Source organism: Diaphorina citri, unplaced genomic scaffold (assembly GCF_000475195.1).
Source record: "Diaphorina citri unplaced genomic scaffold, Diaci psyllid genome assembly version 1.1 scaffold1057, whole genome shotgun sequence".
Lineage (NCBI taxonomy): Eukaryota > Metazoa > Arthropoda > Insecta > Hemiptera > Psyllidae > Diaphorina > Diaphorina citri.
In genome coordinates this window covers 24786-38987 of record NW_007378486.1, presented here as the reverse complement: position 1 = coordinate 38987, position 14202 = coordinate 24786, and the positions used below count along the sequence as shown (strand labels likewise).

Below are 14202 nucleotides of genomic sequence, written 5' to 3'. Positions count from 1 at the left end.
ATGTTTCTTAAAAATCTCCTTCCGTACCCACAACTTTGGTATTTCCTGATGGAAGAGAGTACTACGCATTGGTACTGAATTACTCAACGAATGACCTTCAATATTGTCGGAAGGACCTAGCAGAAAAGGCTGAAAACATTGATCAATATATAATTTCCGAGATATCTTAGCTACCTACCTAGTGATTCTCGCAAAACGAGCAATATCTACTTAGTCCTCTGCCAACGCCAAACGTAAGGGAACTTGGTCTGGCTCAATGCCATACACTCAAATTACATTTCAACGAATTACCTTCAATATTGTCGGAAGGACCTAGCAGAAAAGGCTGAAAATATTGATCAATATATAATTTCCGAGATATCTTAGGTACCTAGTGATTCTCGCAAAACGACCAATACCTAGTCCTCTGCCAACGCTAAACGTAAGGGAACTTGGTCTGGCTCAATGCCATACACTCAAATTACATCGAAGTCATTTGAACCCAGCATAAAATCCCCCAAAGTTTTCAGTTTAAGAAGTTTTTCCAGGACCTACGACACACAAAGAATTATGGAAAACTCAAGTTCAATCCAACTGTAATTGTTAACCCAGCATAAAATCCCCCAAAGTTTTCAGTTTAAGAAGTTTTTCCAGGACCTACGACACACAAAGAATTATGGAAACCTCAAGTTCCATAAACCAAAGAGTATTATAGCCTAGCAGAAAAACGAAACCAAAAAGAAGGATTTCTCAGTTCTCACTTCTTTCATGGTTCACGCACTAGTGAGCATACCAGAGTACAAACTTGAGCTTCTGAGAGTTCTGAGTATAACTGAACAAGGCAGCGAAGTAGCATCCGTGATCGCGGAAGAAGCAATGTCTGTGACCAGAGAATCTTTGAAGAAGAGATGAGTGTTAAAAATTTCAAATATTATTGATCCAAAGGACATGGAAATAGTGGACAACCAGCACGAAGCCGGAAAGCTGGAGCTAGTGTTCCTTCCAGAAAATAAAGAAAAGGATGCCACTGTGGTTTAATCTTTAATGCAGCATTTTTTACTTTTTCTCAGAGGTCTCCTATAAAACCCTCATATTTTTTTTTACTTAGCTTTCTTAACTACAGAAAACCAATTCCTCACACAGAGCCGAAAAAGCTTTGACCCCGCCGGGAATCGAACCCGGGACCTCCGGCGTACAAGCCTTGTGACTTCAACACTATATCAGGCCTAAGAGGTACGAAGACGGTGAGACACAGAAAATAAAGAAAAGGATGCCACTGTGGTTTAATCTTTAATGCAGCATTTTTTACTTTTTCTCAGAGGTCTCCTATAAAACCCTCATTTTTTTTTTTTTAATTTAGCTATCTTTTAAACTACAGAAAACCAATCCTTGTCAGGACTTTGTCCCTGGCCGTTCAACTTACCAAGAGCAGCGATGTGCAGAGCTGTGTTCCCTTTCTTGGTTGAGGCGTCCACCTTACATCCCCCTTTGAGGAGAGCTTTGACTACTGTGGTATGACCATCCTTGGCTGCCAGGTGAAGAGCGTTTAGGCCGTTCTGGGAAATAAAGAAAATGATTTTAATTTGATAATTTTGCATTATATTCCTCCGTTCAGCAAAAATTTTGGAGTGGCGTTTAATAAATATATTACTTAGGGAAACTTTCTGATTTGATCAGTATATTTTGGGCCCAGACATTAAAGGCTCCTCAGGAGGCTCTTTTCTGAGCTAGGTCTACGCAGTTCAATCTTCGCCAGAAGCTTTTAGCAAAGTCTACACCAGAAGCTTCTAATGCTGTAGCTTTCAACTACAGCACTAACAAATATCAAAAGTTAAATCAGATGTTGCCTTAAGTATCTACTGAATAAGTGAATACCAATTTTTTCAGTCCGTTCGTTTGACATTTCAAAGAGAATTCTAAATATGCTATTATCTTAAAATTCTCAATATTTAAATAGCTAGCTAAAAGAAAGTAGAGTCGGAAGATAAAAATAAGGAACTAAAATGTATTTTTGCTCACTACTTAAGGTACCTTTCAGGAATGACATTCCTCGGAGGAACTTACTACTTAAAAATGCCAGAATACCTACTGAGTATGTATTCATAAAATTCAATTAGTAGAATTACACACTTGGGTACTTAAAATGATGAAAAAAGGTTTGAAAAATATACAACAGCCATCTGTTCTAATCAGCGCAACGGTAGGTATTAATTAATGTAAAAAAGGATATTTTTCCATACTTGAGATACTTCAGATGTAATTGACATTCTTAATGTTCTTCTGATGAATATTCAGTTGGTTGTCTAGCTTCTTTGAAGTCTAAATAAAATTTTTATAATTACATTAATTACCTAAGCATTTCTACACACATTGTTTTACTTTATACATGATTATTATTTTAAGTACTCAGACTATGTAAAATTGAATTGGTTAGATTTTTACCACTACTATTTCATTTATTTCTGTCATCTAAATATTTTAATTATGGTAGGAATGTCAATTAAATCTCAAGTGGTAGTCGATAGCACTTGATAGGGACAACTGGTAGGTATACACATAGATAGGGTACATGGTACCTATAGGTCCATTAGATACATTTATAAATGCAAATTCTTACTAGCGATGGCAAACCCTGCAATGTAGATACTTACTCATTGTCTCTCAGATAACAATGTATGAAGGTTGAAGGTCGTTTTTTAAACAACACCACAAGTATGTATTATAGCATGAATTGCATGAATCTACAGCGGTAGATACTAAACCCCACCCTGTAACCACGTTCCTTTTCCACTTGGAACAGTAATAAAATTGCAGCTAAAGAACCGAAGGTGTGTCAGGTCAGGTGGGTAAGTTACGGCAGAACGGAGTCAAATAGCCAAGTACCTACCAACCAATCAACTAACCAACTATCACTTCGAAAGAAATGGAAGAAGGACACCAAAGAAATTTAAGTTTCGCTTAATAAAAGCCGTTAATGAGCTTTTATTGATTAATTAGTAAATCACGCAATATTATGTGTAGGTAATATCCAATGTTACCTCATACTACTCATCCCTTAAAAAGCCAAAAATCCCAAACCACCAAACCAGACGACAATATCGTGAATACTTTGTACCGAAATTTCCGAACAAAACGTATAAAACCGAACGAAAGCCACGGCCCTGACTTTAGGCTGAGTGAAAAAAGAAAGGAAAGAGAGTAGGTATGGAAACAAGGATGTGAAGCGAGCGAACAACACTGGGAGAATTACATGCTTGACTAATTTCTAACTTCTCCTACAACTGCTATTTGTACTCGTAGGTAACATGGTAGAAGGAATGGTATTGAAAAGGTAGAGAATACAGAGTGACAGAGCCTAACATCAAAGAATCTAAGAGGCTATTGGCGAATTGGTGATAGCACGTTGAATGCGCCAGTTCCCAATAGATCACTAAAGTTAAGCAACGATGCTCGAAGTTGATATCCGGATGGATGACCACCTGAGAAACTGGGTGCTGCTGGCTTTACCTGGCCCCACTCAGGCTGGGTGAGGTGAATGTGAGGAGGCAGTTAGCGTAAAGCCCATCATATATTAGATGGGTGAAAATACCTTCATTAAAAACCTCAGCAGTTACTTTTACAGCGACGTTAAACCCCATCAAAGAAACAAATAATCTTATGAAAGAATATACAGAAACCCCCAATTATTCAAGAGCCCCATCCGGCTTCCAAAGTGCACCATGTACCTACACCAAATCTACACAGCTAACACCCTGTATATCAGGTAATGATGGTTCCGAGTAATTTACTCTCTGTATACGAGGACAGGAAACAGCGGAATAACTTTGAAGTTATTCAAGTTGCCATCCTGAAGTTACTTTGTAGAGCACACGCCACACGTGCTTACTAGCATCCCTATTTTGTGTTATACCTATGTTAGTGTGTTAGGGAAATGATAGGGGGTGTTCCTGTCTAAGGGGGGAAGTGCATTAGGTGTGAAGTGTTTTGACTGCGAGGGTAAACAGAGGTTTTAGACCTGGGCCGTATGAAGGTCCAAGCACACTTATCCGTCACAGATACGTTCCGTCACCTTACGTCTAGCTTGTTCCATATTACTTTACATTGGATCAAATGCACAACCGCAGAAATTATAGTCGTTAATACAATAGTAATAGTATGTAATAGCCCATCGACACTGCTTCCATGAATAGCTTTCAGTTATTTTGTAACCTACTCTGGAGCAAGTAGTTACAATAACTCGAAGCTTTTGTGGAGACAGATGTTTCAAATGTCCACGTTTTTCGCTATTCACATTCAATTAGATAAGTTGCTGTCACCCATTACACTGCTTCCATGAATAGCTTTCAGTTATTTTGTAACCTACTCTGGAGCAAGTAGTTACAATAACCCGAAGCTTTTGTGGAGACAGATGTTTCAAATGTCCACGTTTTTCCCTATTCACATTCAATTAGATAAGTTGCTGTCACCCATTAATTAGACTTACAGCATTGGAAGTGTTGATGTCCACGCCTGCCTCTAGGAGTTCTCTCAGCTTGTCCAAGTGTCCGGCCCTGGCAGCCCGCAGAAATGAAGTGTTAGGATCCGACTGTGGACAAGAAGAAAGCAATGAACAAAGTTAGAAAGATCAGGATACAAAGTTATAAACAATACTTAGTGAAGATTAATACAATACCAAACAAGAGGATAGAGTGAGCAAGAAAGGACATAAAGCTGTGTCCACACATATAGTCGACGGCCGTCGATCGATCGATGTCGACTGAAACCGCACATTGCTTCGACAACATAGATTCACCTCGTCGATTGACGGCCGTCGACGATTTGTTCACACAGCTTCCGATCTTCAGCTTTAGAGAGAAGAGAGAAGAGGGAGGGAGGGAGGGAGGGAGAGAGAGAGAGAGAGAGAGAGAGAGAGAGAGAGCACAGAACAATAGCAAGGTGCCTATAATTAGAGGCGTACAAGGTCGTTGTATATTTGGCTCTCTTGTTACTGAAAACACAAATTAGACTGAAAACATCAATCATAATGATCTAGTTCATTCTAGTACTAAAACCTAGTGAACAGTGAACATAGGTACAATGGTACATATTATGTACCTATGGTAGGTATTAGTACTAAAACCTAGTGAACATACAGTTACAGACCTTAGTAGAGGACTTAATGACTTCCAATTACAATGGAAATTGTAGAATGCCATAATTTTTTTTGTTTTTTTTTTTTTTTTTTTTTTTTTTTTTTTTTTTTTTTTTTTTTAAGAGGTTTGACAGAGGGAACTTTAACTGCTATGGTCTTATCGTCCCGAAATCGAGGAGAGAAGGAAGACAGGATAGGAGAAAGCCAGCCGTTCCGAGAACGAACATTATCCCATCAGGATAAAATCCGCCCCGGGCGGGAATCGAACCCGCGGCCTAGCGCTTACAAGGCAGACGCACTACCAACTAAGCTAACTAGGCTGGCAAGGTATTAGTACTAAAACCTATAGTGAACATACAGTTACAGACCTTAGTAGAGGACCTAATGACTTCCAATTACAATGGAAATTGTAGAATGCCATAATTGTAGAATACGTCTACTCGATTAAAGTAGCTACTCAATTGAGTGGCTGAGTGCACCCCGAACTCTTTTCAAGTCAACTCAAATCAAATCAAACTCCAAACACAGAGCCGAAAAAGCTTTGACCCCGCCGGGAATCGAACCCGGGACCTCCGGCGTACAAGCCTTGTGACTTCAACACTATATCAGGACTAAGAGGTACGTAGACGGTGAGACATTGGACGTGTTACCAAGAGCATCCAGAGAGAAGTACATTAAGCAAATATAATAGCGCCTTATATGGTGACATTAGCACATAAGCAGTCATAGCATGGCTCCAGGCTTATCACAGCATTGTGGATCTTGACTTCTTGGTGCAACTTGGTAACTGCTGGACCAATGGCAGAGATGTTTCTCACAGACCAAAGTAGACATTACGTTCGTAGTTCGTAGTGATTCAATGTTTAATATTGGGGCAATTCAAAAAGAGTTCAAAAATTTATCTTCTTCTTCTAATATACCTAGCAGATCTTAATAACTGTACACTGTCTGTAAAGTCTGTTAAGGTCTTATCTTCCCGAAAGAGAGAAAAGAAGGAAGACAGTATAGGAGAAAGCCAGCCGTTCCGACATTGACTTTAATCTGTTTTAGAAGCTAAATACACTCAGCCACAAAATTACTTGGACACTTCGAAGTTATGGACATTTTTCGAAGTGTCCAAGTAATTTTGTGGGTGAGTGTAGTTATAAAAAGAAAAGCGATGAGTGAACAAATACCGAATAAAAATAGTCTAGGTACCTTTTTAAAAAGCAAGAGCACGTTTACCCCTAAAACATCCATTCTCGATCCCCTAAATACCCTAAATCAAGCGATTAAAATATTAAGCCCCAAAAGGAATCACGCCTCTGTTGTAAAAACATTCAAAGAATTGCTCAATAGAAATCCTAATAATTCTATCGTTTTCAAATCCTCCTTTGAAATTGATACGGGATAAATCAACAAAAGTCGTTCCAATCAGAAAGGTGACATTCCATCCTGTTTCACTTCCGAAGAATTTAAACTTCCTGAAATAAATTACCCCCTACCCTCGATTCCACAAGGAAGGTGTTGAATGTTTGAATTTTGAATAAGACGAATAATAAAGAGCTAAAGTTTACAGCTTGGGAATAAAAGATCTAAAGGTTACACCTATAGGTAAATGAAGAGCTGAAGGTTACAGTACAGCTATAGGTGTAAATAAAGAAAATAGATTATGAATGTAAACATATCCAAGAAATGTAGGTACCTAAGTAGGAGTGTAAATAAGGGATTTACATTACATTGCATTGAAATGGGGGTCCGCACGCAGGAATTTCGTCAGAAAAAACCCCCATTTCAATGCAATGTAAATCCCTTATTTACACTCCTACTTAGATTAGCACCCCTAAATAAGGTATAATAATAATAATAATAGGACTGCCCGCATAGGACTGAAAAGTCCCTTTGCTCCATATATAAATATAAGGTGGTACGTCAAAATCTCTGAAAATTTCAAGTGGTACGTGTTTACTAAAAGGTTGAGAACCCCTGCCCTAAATCAAGCGATTAAAATATTAAGCCCCAAAAGGAATCACGCCTCTGTTGTAAAAACACAATGGAATTCCTAATAATTCTATCGTTTTCAAATCCTCCTTTGAAATTGATACGGGATATAAATCAACAAAAGTCGTTCCAATCAGAAAGGTGACATTCCATCCTGTTTCACTTCCGAAGAATTTAAACTTCCTGAAATAAATTACCCCCTACCCTCGATTCCACAAGGACGGAGTTGAATGTTTGAATAAGACGAATAATAAAGAGCTAAAGTTTACAGCTTGGGAATAAAAGATCTAAAGGTTACACCTATAGGTAAATGAAGAGCTGAAGGTTACAGTACAGCTATAGGTGTAAATAAAGGAAATAGATTATGAATGTAAACATATCCAAGAAATGTAGGTACCTAAGTAGGAGTGTAAATAAAGGATTTACATTACATTGCATTGAAATGGGGGTTCGCACGCAGGAATTTCGTCAGAAAAAAACCCCATTTCAATGCAATGTAATGTATTTACACTCCTACTTAGATTAGCACCCCTAAATAAGGTATAATAATAATAATAGGCACTGCTTCCATGAATAGCTTTCAGTTATTTTGTAACCTACTCTGGAGCAAGTAGTTACAATAACCCGAAGCTTTTGTGGAGACAGATATTTCAAATGTCCACGTTTTTCGCTATTCACATTCAATTAGATAAGTTGCTGTCACCCATTTACTTCTGATTAGACTTACAGCATTGGAAGTGTTGATGTCCACGCCTGCCTCTAGGAGTTCTCTCAGCTTGTCCAAGTGTCCGGCCCTGGCAGCCCGCAGAAATGAAGTGTTAGGATCCGACTGTGGACAAGAAGAAAGCAATGAACAAAGTTAGAAAGATTAGGATACAAAGTTATAAACAATACATAGTGAAGATTAATACAATACCAAACAAGAGGATAGAGTGAGCAAGAAAGGACATAAAGCTGTGTCTACACCAAGTGTCCGGCCCTGGCAGCCCGCAGAAATGAAGTGTTAGGATCCGACTGTGGACAAGAAGAAAGCAATGAACAAAGTTAGAAAGATCAGGATACAAAGTTATAAACAATACTTAGTGAAGATTAATACAATACCAAACAAGAGGATAGAGTGAGCAAGAAAGGACATAAAGCTGTGTCCACACATATAGTCGACGGCCGTCGATCGATCGATGTCGACTGAAACCGCACATTGCTTCGACAACATAGATTCACCTCGTCGATTGACGGCTGTCGACGATTTGCGGACACAGCTTCCGATCTTCCGCTTTAGAGAGAAGGGAGGAGAAGAGGAGAGAGAGAGAGAGAGAGAGAGAGAGAGAGAGAGAGAGAACACAGAATAATAGCAAGGTGACTATAATTAGAGGCGTACAAGGTCGTTGTATATTTGGCTCTCTTGTTACTGAAAACACAAATTAGACTGAAAACATCAATCATAATGATCTAGTTCATTCTAGTACTAAAACCTAGTGAACAGTGAACATAGGTACAATGGTACATATTATGTACCTATTGTATAGGTATTAGTACTAAAACCTAGTGAACATACAGTTATAACAGACCTTAGTAGAGGACCTAATGACTTCCAATTACAATGCAAATTGTAGAATGCCATAATTGTAGAATACGTCTACTCGATTAAAGTAGCTACTCAATTGAGTGGCTGAGTGCACCCCCGAACTCTTTTCAAGTCAACTCAAATCAAATCAAATCAAACTTCAAACACAGAGCCGAAAAAGCTTCGACCCCGCCGGGAATCGAACCCGGGACCTCCGGCGTACAAGCCTTGTGACTTCAACACTATATCAGGACTCAGAGGTACAAAGACGGTGAGACATTGAACGTGTTACCAAGAGCATCCAGAGAGAAGTACATTAAGCAAATATAATAGCGCCTTATATGGTGACATTAGCACATAGCAGTCATAGCATGGCTCCAGGCTTATCACAGCATTGTGGATCTTGGCTTCTTGGCGCAACTTGGTAACTGCTGGACCAATGGCAGAGATGTTTCTCACAGATAAAGAACCAAAGGTGTGTCAGGTGGGTAAGTTACGGCAGAACGGAGTCAAATAGCCAAGTACCTACCAACCATTCAACTAACCAACTATCACTTCGAAAGAAATGGAAGAAGGACACCAAAGAAATTTAGGTTTCGCTTAATAAAAGCCGTTAATGAGCTTTTAATTGATTAATTAGTAAATCCCACAATATTATGTGTAGGTAATATCCAATGTTACCTCATACTACTTACTCATCCCTTAAAGAGCCAAAAATCCCAAACCAGATGACAATATCGTGAATACTTTGTACGGAAATTTCCGAACATAACGTATAAAACCGTAGCCTATACGTATAACGTATAAAACGTATAACCGTAAAAACGAAAGCCACGGCCCTGACCTTAGGCTGAGCGAAAAAAGAAAGGAAAGAGAGTAGGTATGGAAACAAGGACCCACGCAGGCTGGGTGAGGTGAATGTGAGGAGGCAGTTAGCGTAAAGCCGATATATTAGATATTACTTAGATGGGTAAAAATACCTTCACTAAAAACCTCAGCAGTTACTTTTACAGCGACGTTAAACCCCATCAAAGAAACAAATAATCTGATGAAAGTGAAGCGAGCGAACAACACTGGGAGAATTACATGCTTGACTAATTTCTAACTTCTCCTACAACTGCTATTTGTACTCGTAGGTAACAGAAGGAATGGTATTGAAAAGGTAGGGAATACAGAGTGACAGAGCCTAACATCAAAGAATCTAAGAAGGTAGAGGCGAATTGGCGATAACACTTCAGAATAGATCACTAAAGTTAGGCAAAGTTGCACGTGGTTGGTATCCGGATGGGTGATCACCTGGGCAATTGTGTGCTACTGACTTTACCCGGACCCACTCCGGCTGGGTGACGGTATAATGTAAGGAGGCGGTAGCTTGTCGCTTGGAGAGTAAACCTCACTAAAAACCTTAACAGGAATACAGTGACGTTAAACCCCTTAGCCTAGGTACCCTGGTGGTATCCAGGTTAAACCCCTATCAAATAAAACAAACAATCTGATGAAAGAATATACAGAAACCCCCAATTATTCAAGAGCCCCATCCGGCTTCCAAAGTGCACCATGTACCTACACCAAACCTACACAGCTAACACCCTGTATATCAGGTAATGATGGTTCCGAGTAATTTACTCTCTGTATACGAGGACAGGAAACAGTGGAATAACTTTGAAGTTATTCAAGTTGCCATCCTGAAGTTACTTTGTAGAGCACACGCCACACGTGCTTCTGCTTCTGTGCTTCTGCTTCTGCTTCCTAGCGTCCCTATTATGTGTTATACCTATGTTAGTGTGTTAGGGAAATGATAGGGGGTGTTCCTGTCTAAGGGGGGAAGTACATTAGGTGTGAAGTGTTTTGACTGCGAGGGGTAAAGAGAGGTTTTAGACCTGGGCAGTATGAAGGTCCAAGCACACTCTCTCTCTCTTTTTCTGTCTCTCTCTTCTTGTGTAGTAAGATATTTGACAATTTTATGTGAGACTTTTTTTTTAGAAATCATAAACCACAAGACTTTTTTTAAACCTAAGATTCCAATTTTTAAAAGCCCTCCCTTCTGGTGTCTTTCTCCCCACAGGAATAATCAAACTTTCTTGACTTGGCGGGGCGGAGCGCTACCGCGCTCCTTAATATATAATGAAAACTCTCACCGAATTCAAAAAAGGAAGAGATGAATTGAAGGGAGGAGGAGGAAGAGAAAAAGAAGAGCACAGGAAAGAGACGGATTTGAGAGGACTAGGAGTAGGAACTCCGCCGTTGCCTGTCCTAACTCCGCCGTTGCCTGTCCTAAGCCAGGATGAGAAAGGAGGAAGGATAAAGGAGTAACACCTTTTAAAAAAACCAGGGTTCAGCTGGCCCGGTTGATAGCACCCTGTAAGGGCTCCTTGACAGGGTTACAGTTGAAACAAGGTCAATGGCCGGATGGGCGGAAGAGATTCAACCAGTGTTGAGAGGACTAGGAGTAGGAAAAGGGAGGGATAGAGGAAGGAGGAGAGGAACAAGGAAGAAATGAATGTGAAGGGAGGAGATGATAAAGGAAGGAAAGAGGAGAAGGCCAGAGATACTAATAATGAGATAGGAACTATTTCAACCATGTAGCACAACACAGGACAAAAAATAAGAGTAAGCACACCGTATGATTTATGAAATTTTCTCACGTGAAATAATGATAGAGAGGGAGGTGGGGAGAGAGAGAGAAGAGGAGAAAGAGAAAGAGGGAAACGGGGAGAGGAAGGGAGTAAAAAAAGGGACAATGAGGGGGAGAGAGAAGGGGAGGAGAAAGAGGAAAAATAAACAGGGAGAAAAGGGGAGGGAGAGAGTAAAAAAAGGGACAATGAGGGGGAGAGAGAAGGGAAGGAGAAAGAGGAAAAATAAACAGGGAGAAAAGGGACGGATTTGAGAGGACTAGGAGTAGGAAAAGGGAGGGATAGAGGAAGGAGGAGAGGAACAAGGAAGAAATGAATGTGAAGGGAGGAGAAGGAGGAGATGATAAAGGAAGGAAAGAGGAGAAGGCCAGAGATACTAATATGAGATAGGAACTATTTCAACCATGTAGCACAACACAGGACAAAAAATAAGAGTAAGTAAGCACACCGTATGATTTATGAAATTTTCTCACGTGAAATAATGATAGAGAGGGAGGTGGGGAGAGAGCGAGAAAAGGAGAAAGAGGAAGAGGAAAACGGGGAGAGGAAGGGAGGGAGAGAGTAAAAAAAGGGACAATGAGGGGGAGAGAGAAGGGAAGGAGAAAGAGGAAAAATAAACAGGGAGAAAAGGGGAGAGAGAGGAGGAAGGAGCAAAACGAAACAAGAAAGTCAGCAAAACATAACAGATGGCCACTGGATTTTCCGGTTCAATTAATCCAATGCTTACGTTGCGTATACTGCTTACGATATACAAGAAGTAGGTAGGTATTTTATAGTAGGTCGTTATTTTATACAGCAGTTGATTTATTGGGCCAACGTTAGTTAGCAGAGAAACTAACACTGTAGGTCAACATTACAAAAAATAATGCTTACGTTGCGTATACTGCTTACGATATACAAGAAGTAGGTAGGTATTTTATAGTAGGTCGTTATTTTATACAGCAGTTGATTTGTTGGGCCAACGTTGGTTAGCAGAGAAACTAACACTGTACCTAGGTCAACATTACAAAGAATACAACATTAAGTACTAGGTATGTACAGTGTACAGGGATGGAGGAGAGATCATAACAAGAAGTGAAGCGCTGCGCTCTCCCAAGTCCAGATAATATATGTGTAAGCTGTTTATTATGCCCCTACTCACGCTCAGAACGTCTGACAGACAGAGCGGTCTGTCAGACGTGTTTTGGCACTAAAAACTGACCATCGAAAATTTGACCCGATTACATTACTTTCCTTCCTATAGGATAAGGAAAGTAAAAATACAACATTACTATAGGTATGTACAGTGTACAGGGATGAAGGAAAGATCATCCAAGAAGTGAAGCGCTACTCTCTCCCAAGTCCAGATATGTGTAAGCTGTTTATTATGACCCCTACTCACGCTCAGACGGTCTGACAGACAGCGGTCTGTCTGACAGACGGCGGTCTGTCAGACGATGGGAACGTATATGGCGGAAAAAACCCGAGACCTCGGTCTGTCAGAGCGTTTGAGAGACCTGGGTCTGACGCTTTTCCCGCCACACTTCCGATGGTCTGATAGCTAGTTTCCTCGTCCCCTCCCCTCTACCTACCTCCCTCTCCTCCTATTCCTTGTTGAGCCCTACAACATCCTCGGTATGTTACTTTGTGCTTGTTAGGGCTATAGGCTGTAAATTATGCCTATATTGGGTGTATAAATAATTACTCAATGCTCTGAAAGAGTCTACATACATAGTACATACTCTTAATTAAACATCCCCTACACACGCAGCCAATGTATGTATAAACAATGGGTTCCTTAATTAGAAGTAGGCAACATTCCTGTTCGTTCGTATAGACTCAATTAAGTACCTAGGGGATCGGCATATAGGCATAATCGATTCTATGCTGCAATTATTTAATTAAATAGAGTGTATACTAACTTATCATTATCGACAATCCATTTTAATACCCTACTCCAAAATAATAACAATAATGATAATTAATATCGATTTTATCAATCATTTGATTAATTCAAAAGATTACCTAGATAGATGATGGCAAAGGGGGATTTCTCCCCTCTTCTTTCCTACATGTATGCTTCTAATGTAGCAGTTGTTTCGTTGCTATGAAATTAAAACGGCGGTGAAACACTCATTTTTTAAATAAAAATAATAGAAAGTTAATATGTATATACCTACTTCTAAGTTAATTCAAAAGATTACCTAGATAGATGATGGCAAAGGGGGATTTCTCCCCTCTTCTTTCCTACATGTATGCTTCTAATGTAGCAGTTTCGTTGCTATGAAATTAAAACGGCGGTGAAACACTCATTTTTTAAATAAAAATAATAGAAAGTTAATATGTATAGTTGTATACATACTTCTAAGTCACTGAATACGTAACAGAAAAGTCACTGCATCTTGTTCACTACGCAAAAAGAGCACGAGTATACTATAGACCTAGAAACTAGGTCAAGAGACAATCTATAAAGTTGACAACACAACGTCATGACGCGACGTCGGAAAATCAAGATGAGGAAAAGGCAGAATATTGAAAAGAGAAACGGAAGAGAGGGGAGGAAAGAGAGAGAGAGAGAGAGAGAGAGAAAGGCAGAATATTGAAAAGAGAAAGAAAGGGGTGGAAAGAAAGAGAGAGAGAGAAATACAGAATATTGAAGAGAGAGAAGAGGAGGAGGAAGAGAGAAAACGGGGGATAGAAACTAATCACAAGGATACAAACAAGGCGGAAGAAAATGATGAAGAAGAAGAAGAAACAAAATTAAAAGGAACGGGAAAAGAGCAAGGAACGGAAGCACAAACGGAGACAAGAAGCAAACTATCAGAGGAGGAGAAAGTGGGGGGATGTGATGAAGAGATAAATAGACTTCATGGGAAAACTAGCTGAAAGGAAGGAGAGAAGAAGTAAGAGGAGAAGAGAACGATTAGAAATGTTTC

The 14202-nt window shown here is 39.7% G+C and overlaps 1 protein-coding gene across 1 annotated transcript; it reads right to left on the bottom strand.

The window, feature by feature from the left end:
* Positions 1-752: 752 nt before the first annotated feature.
* LOC103513972 (cyclin-dependent kinase 4 inhibitor C-like) lies at positions 753-7919 on the bottom strand (the record flags this gene model as incomplete). The annotated part of the gene is made up of 4 exons (XM_008478835.1): positions 753-874; positions 1403-1535; positions 4463-4564; positions 7818-7919. Coding segments are annotated over 4 exons (459 nt in total), but the record flags the coding sequence as incomplete, so codon positions are not given.
* Positions 7920-14202: the final 6283 nt, after the last annotated feature.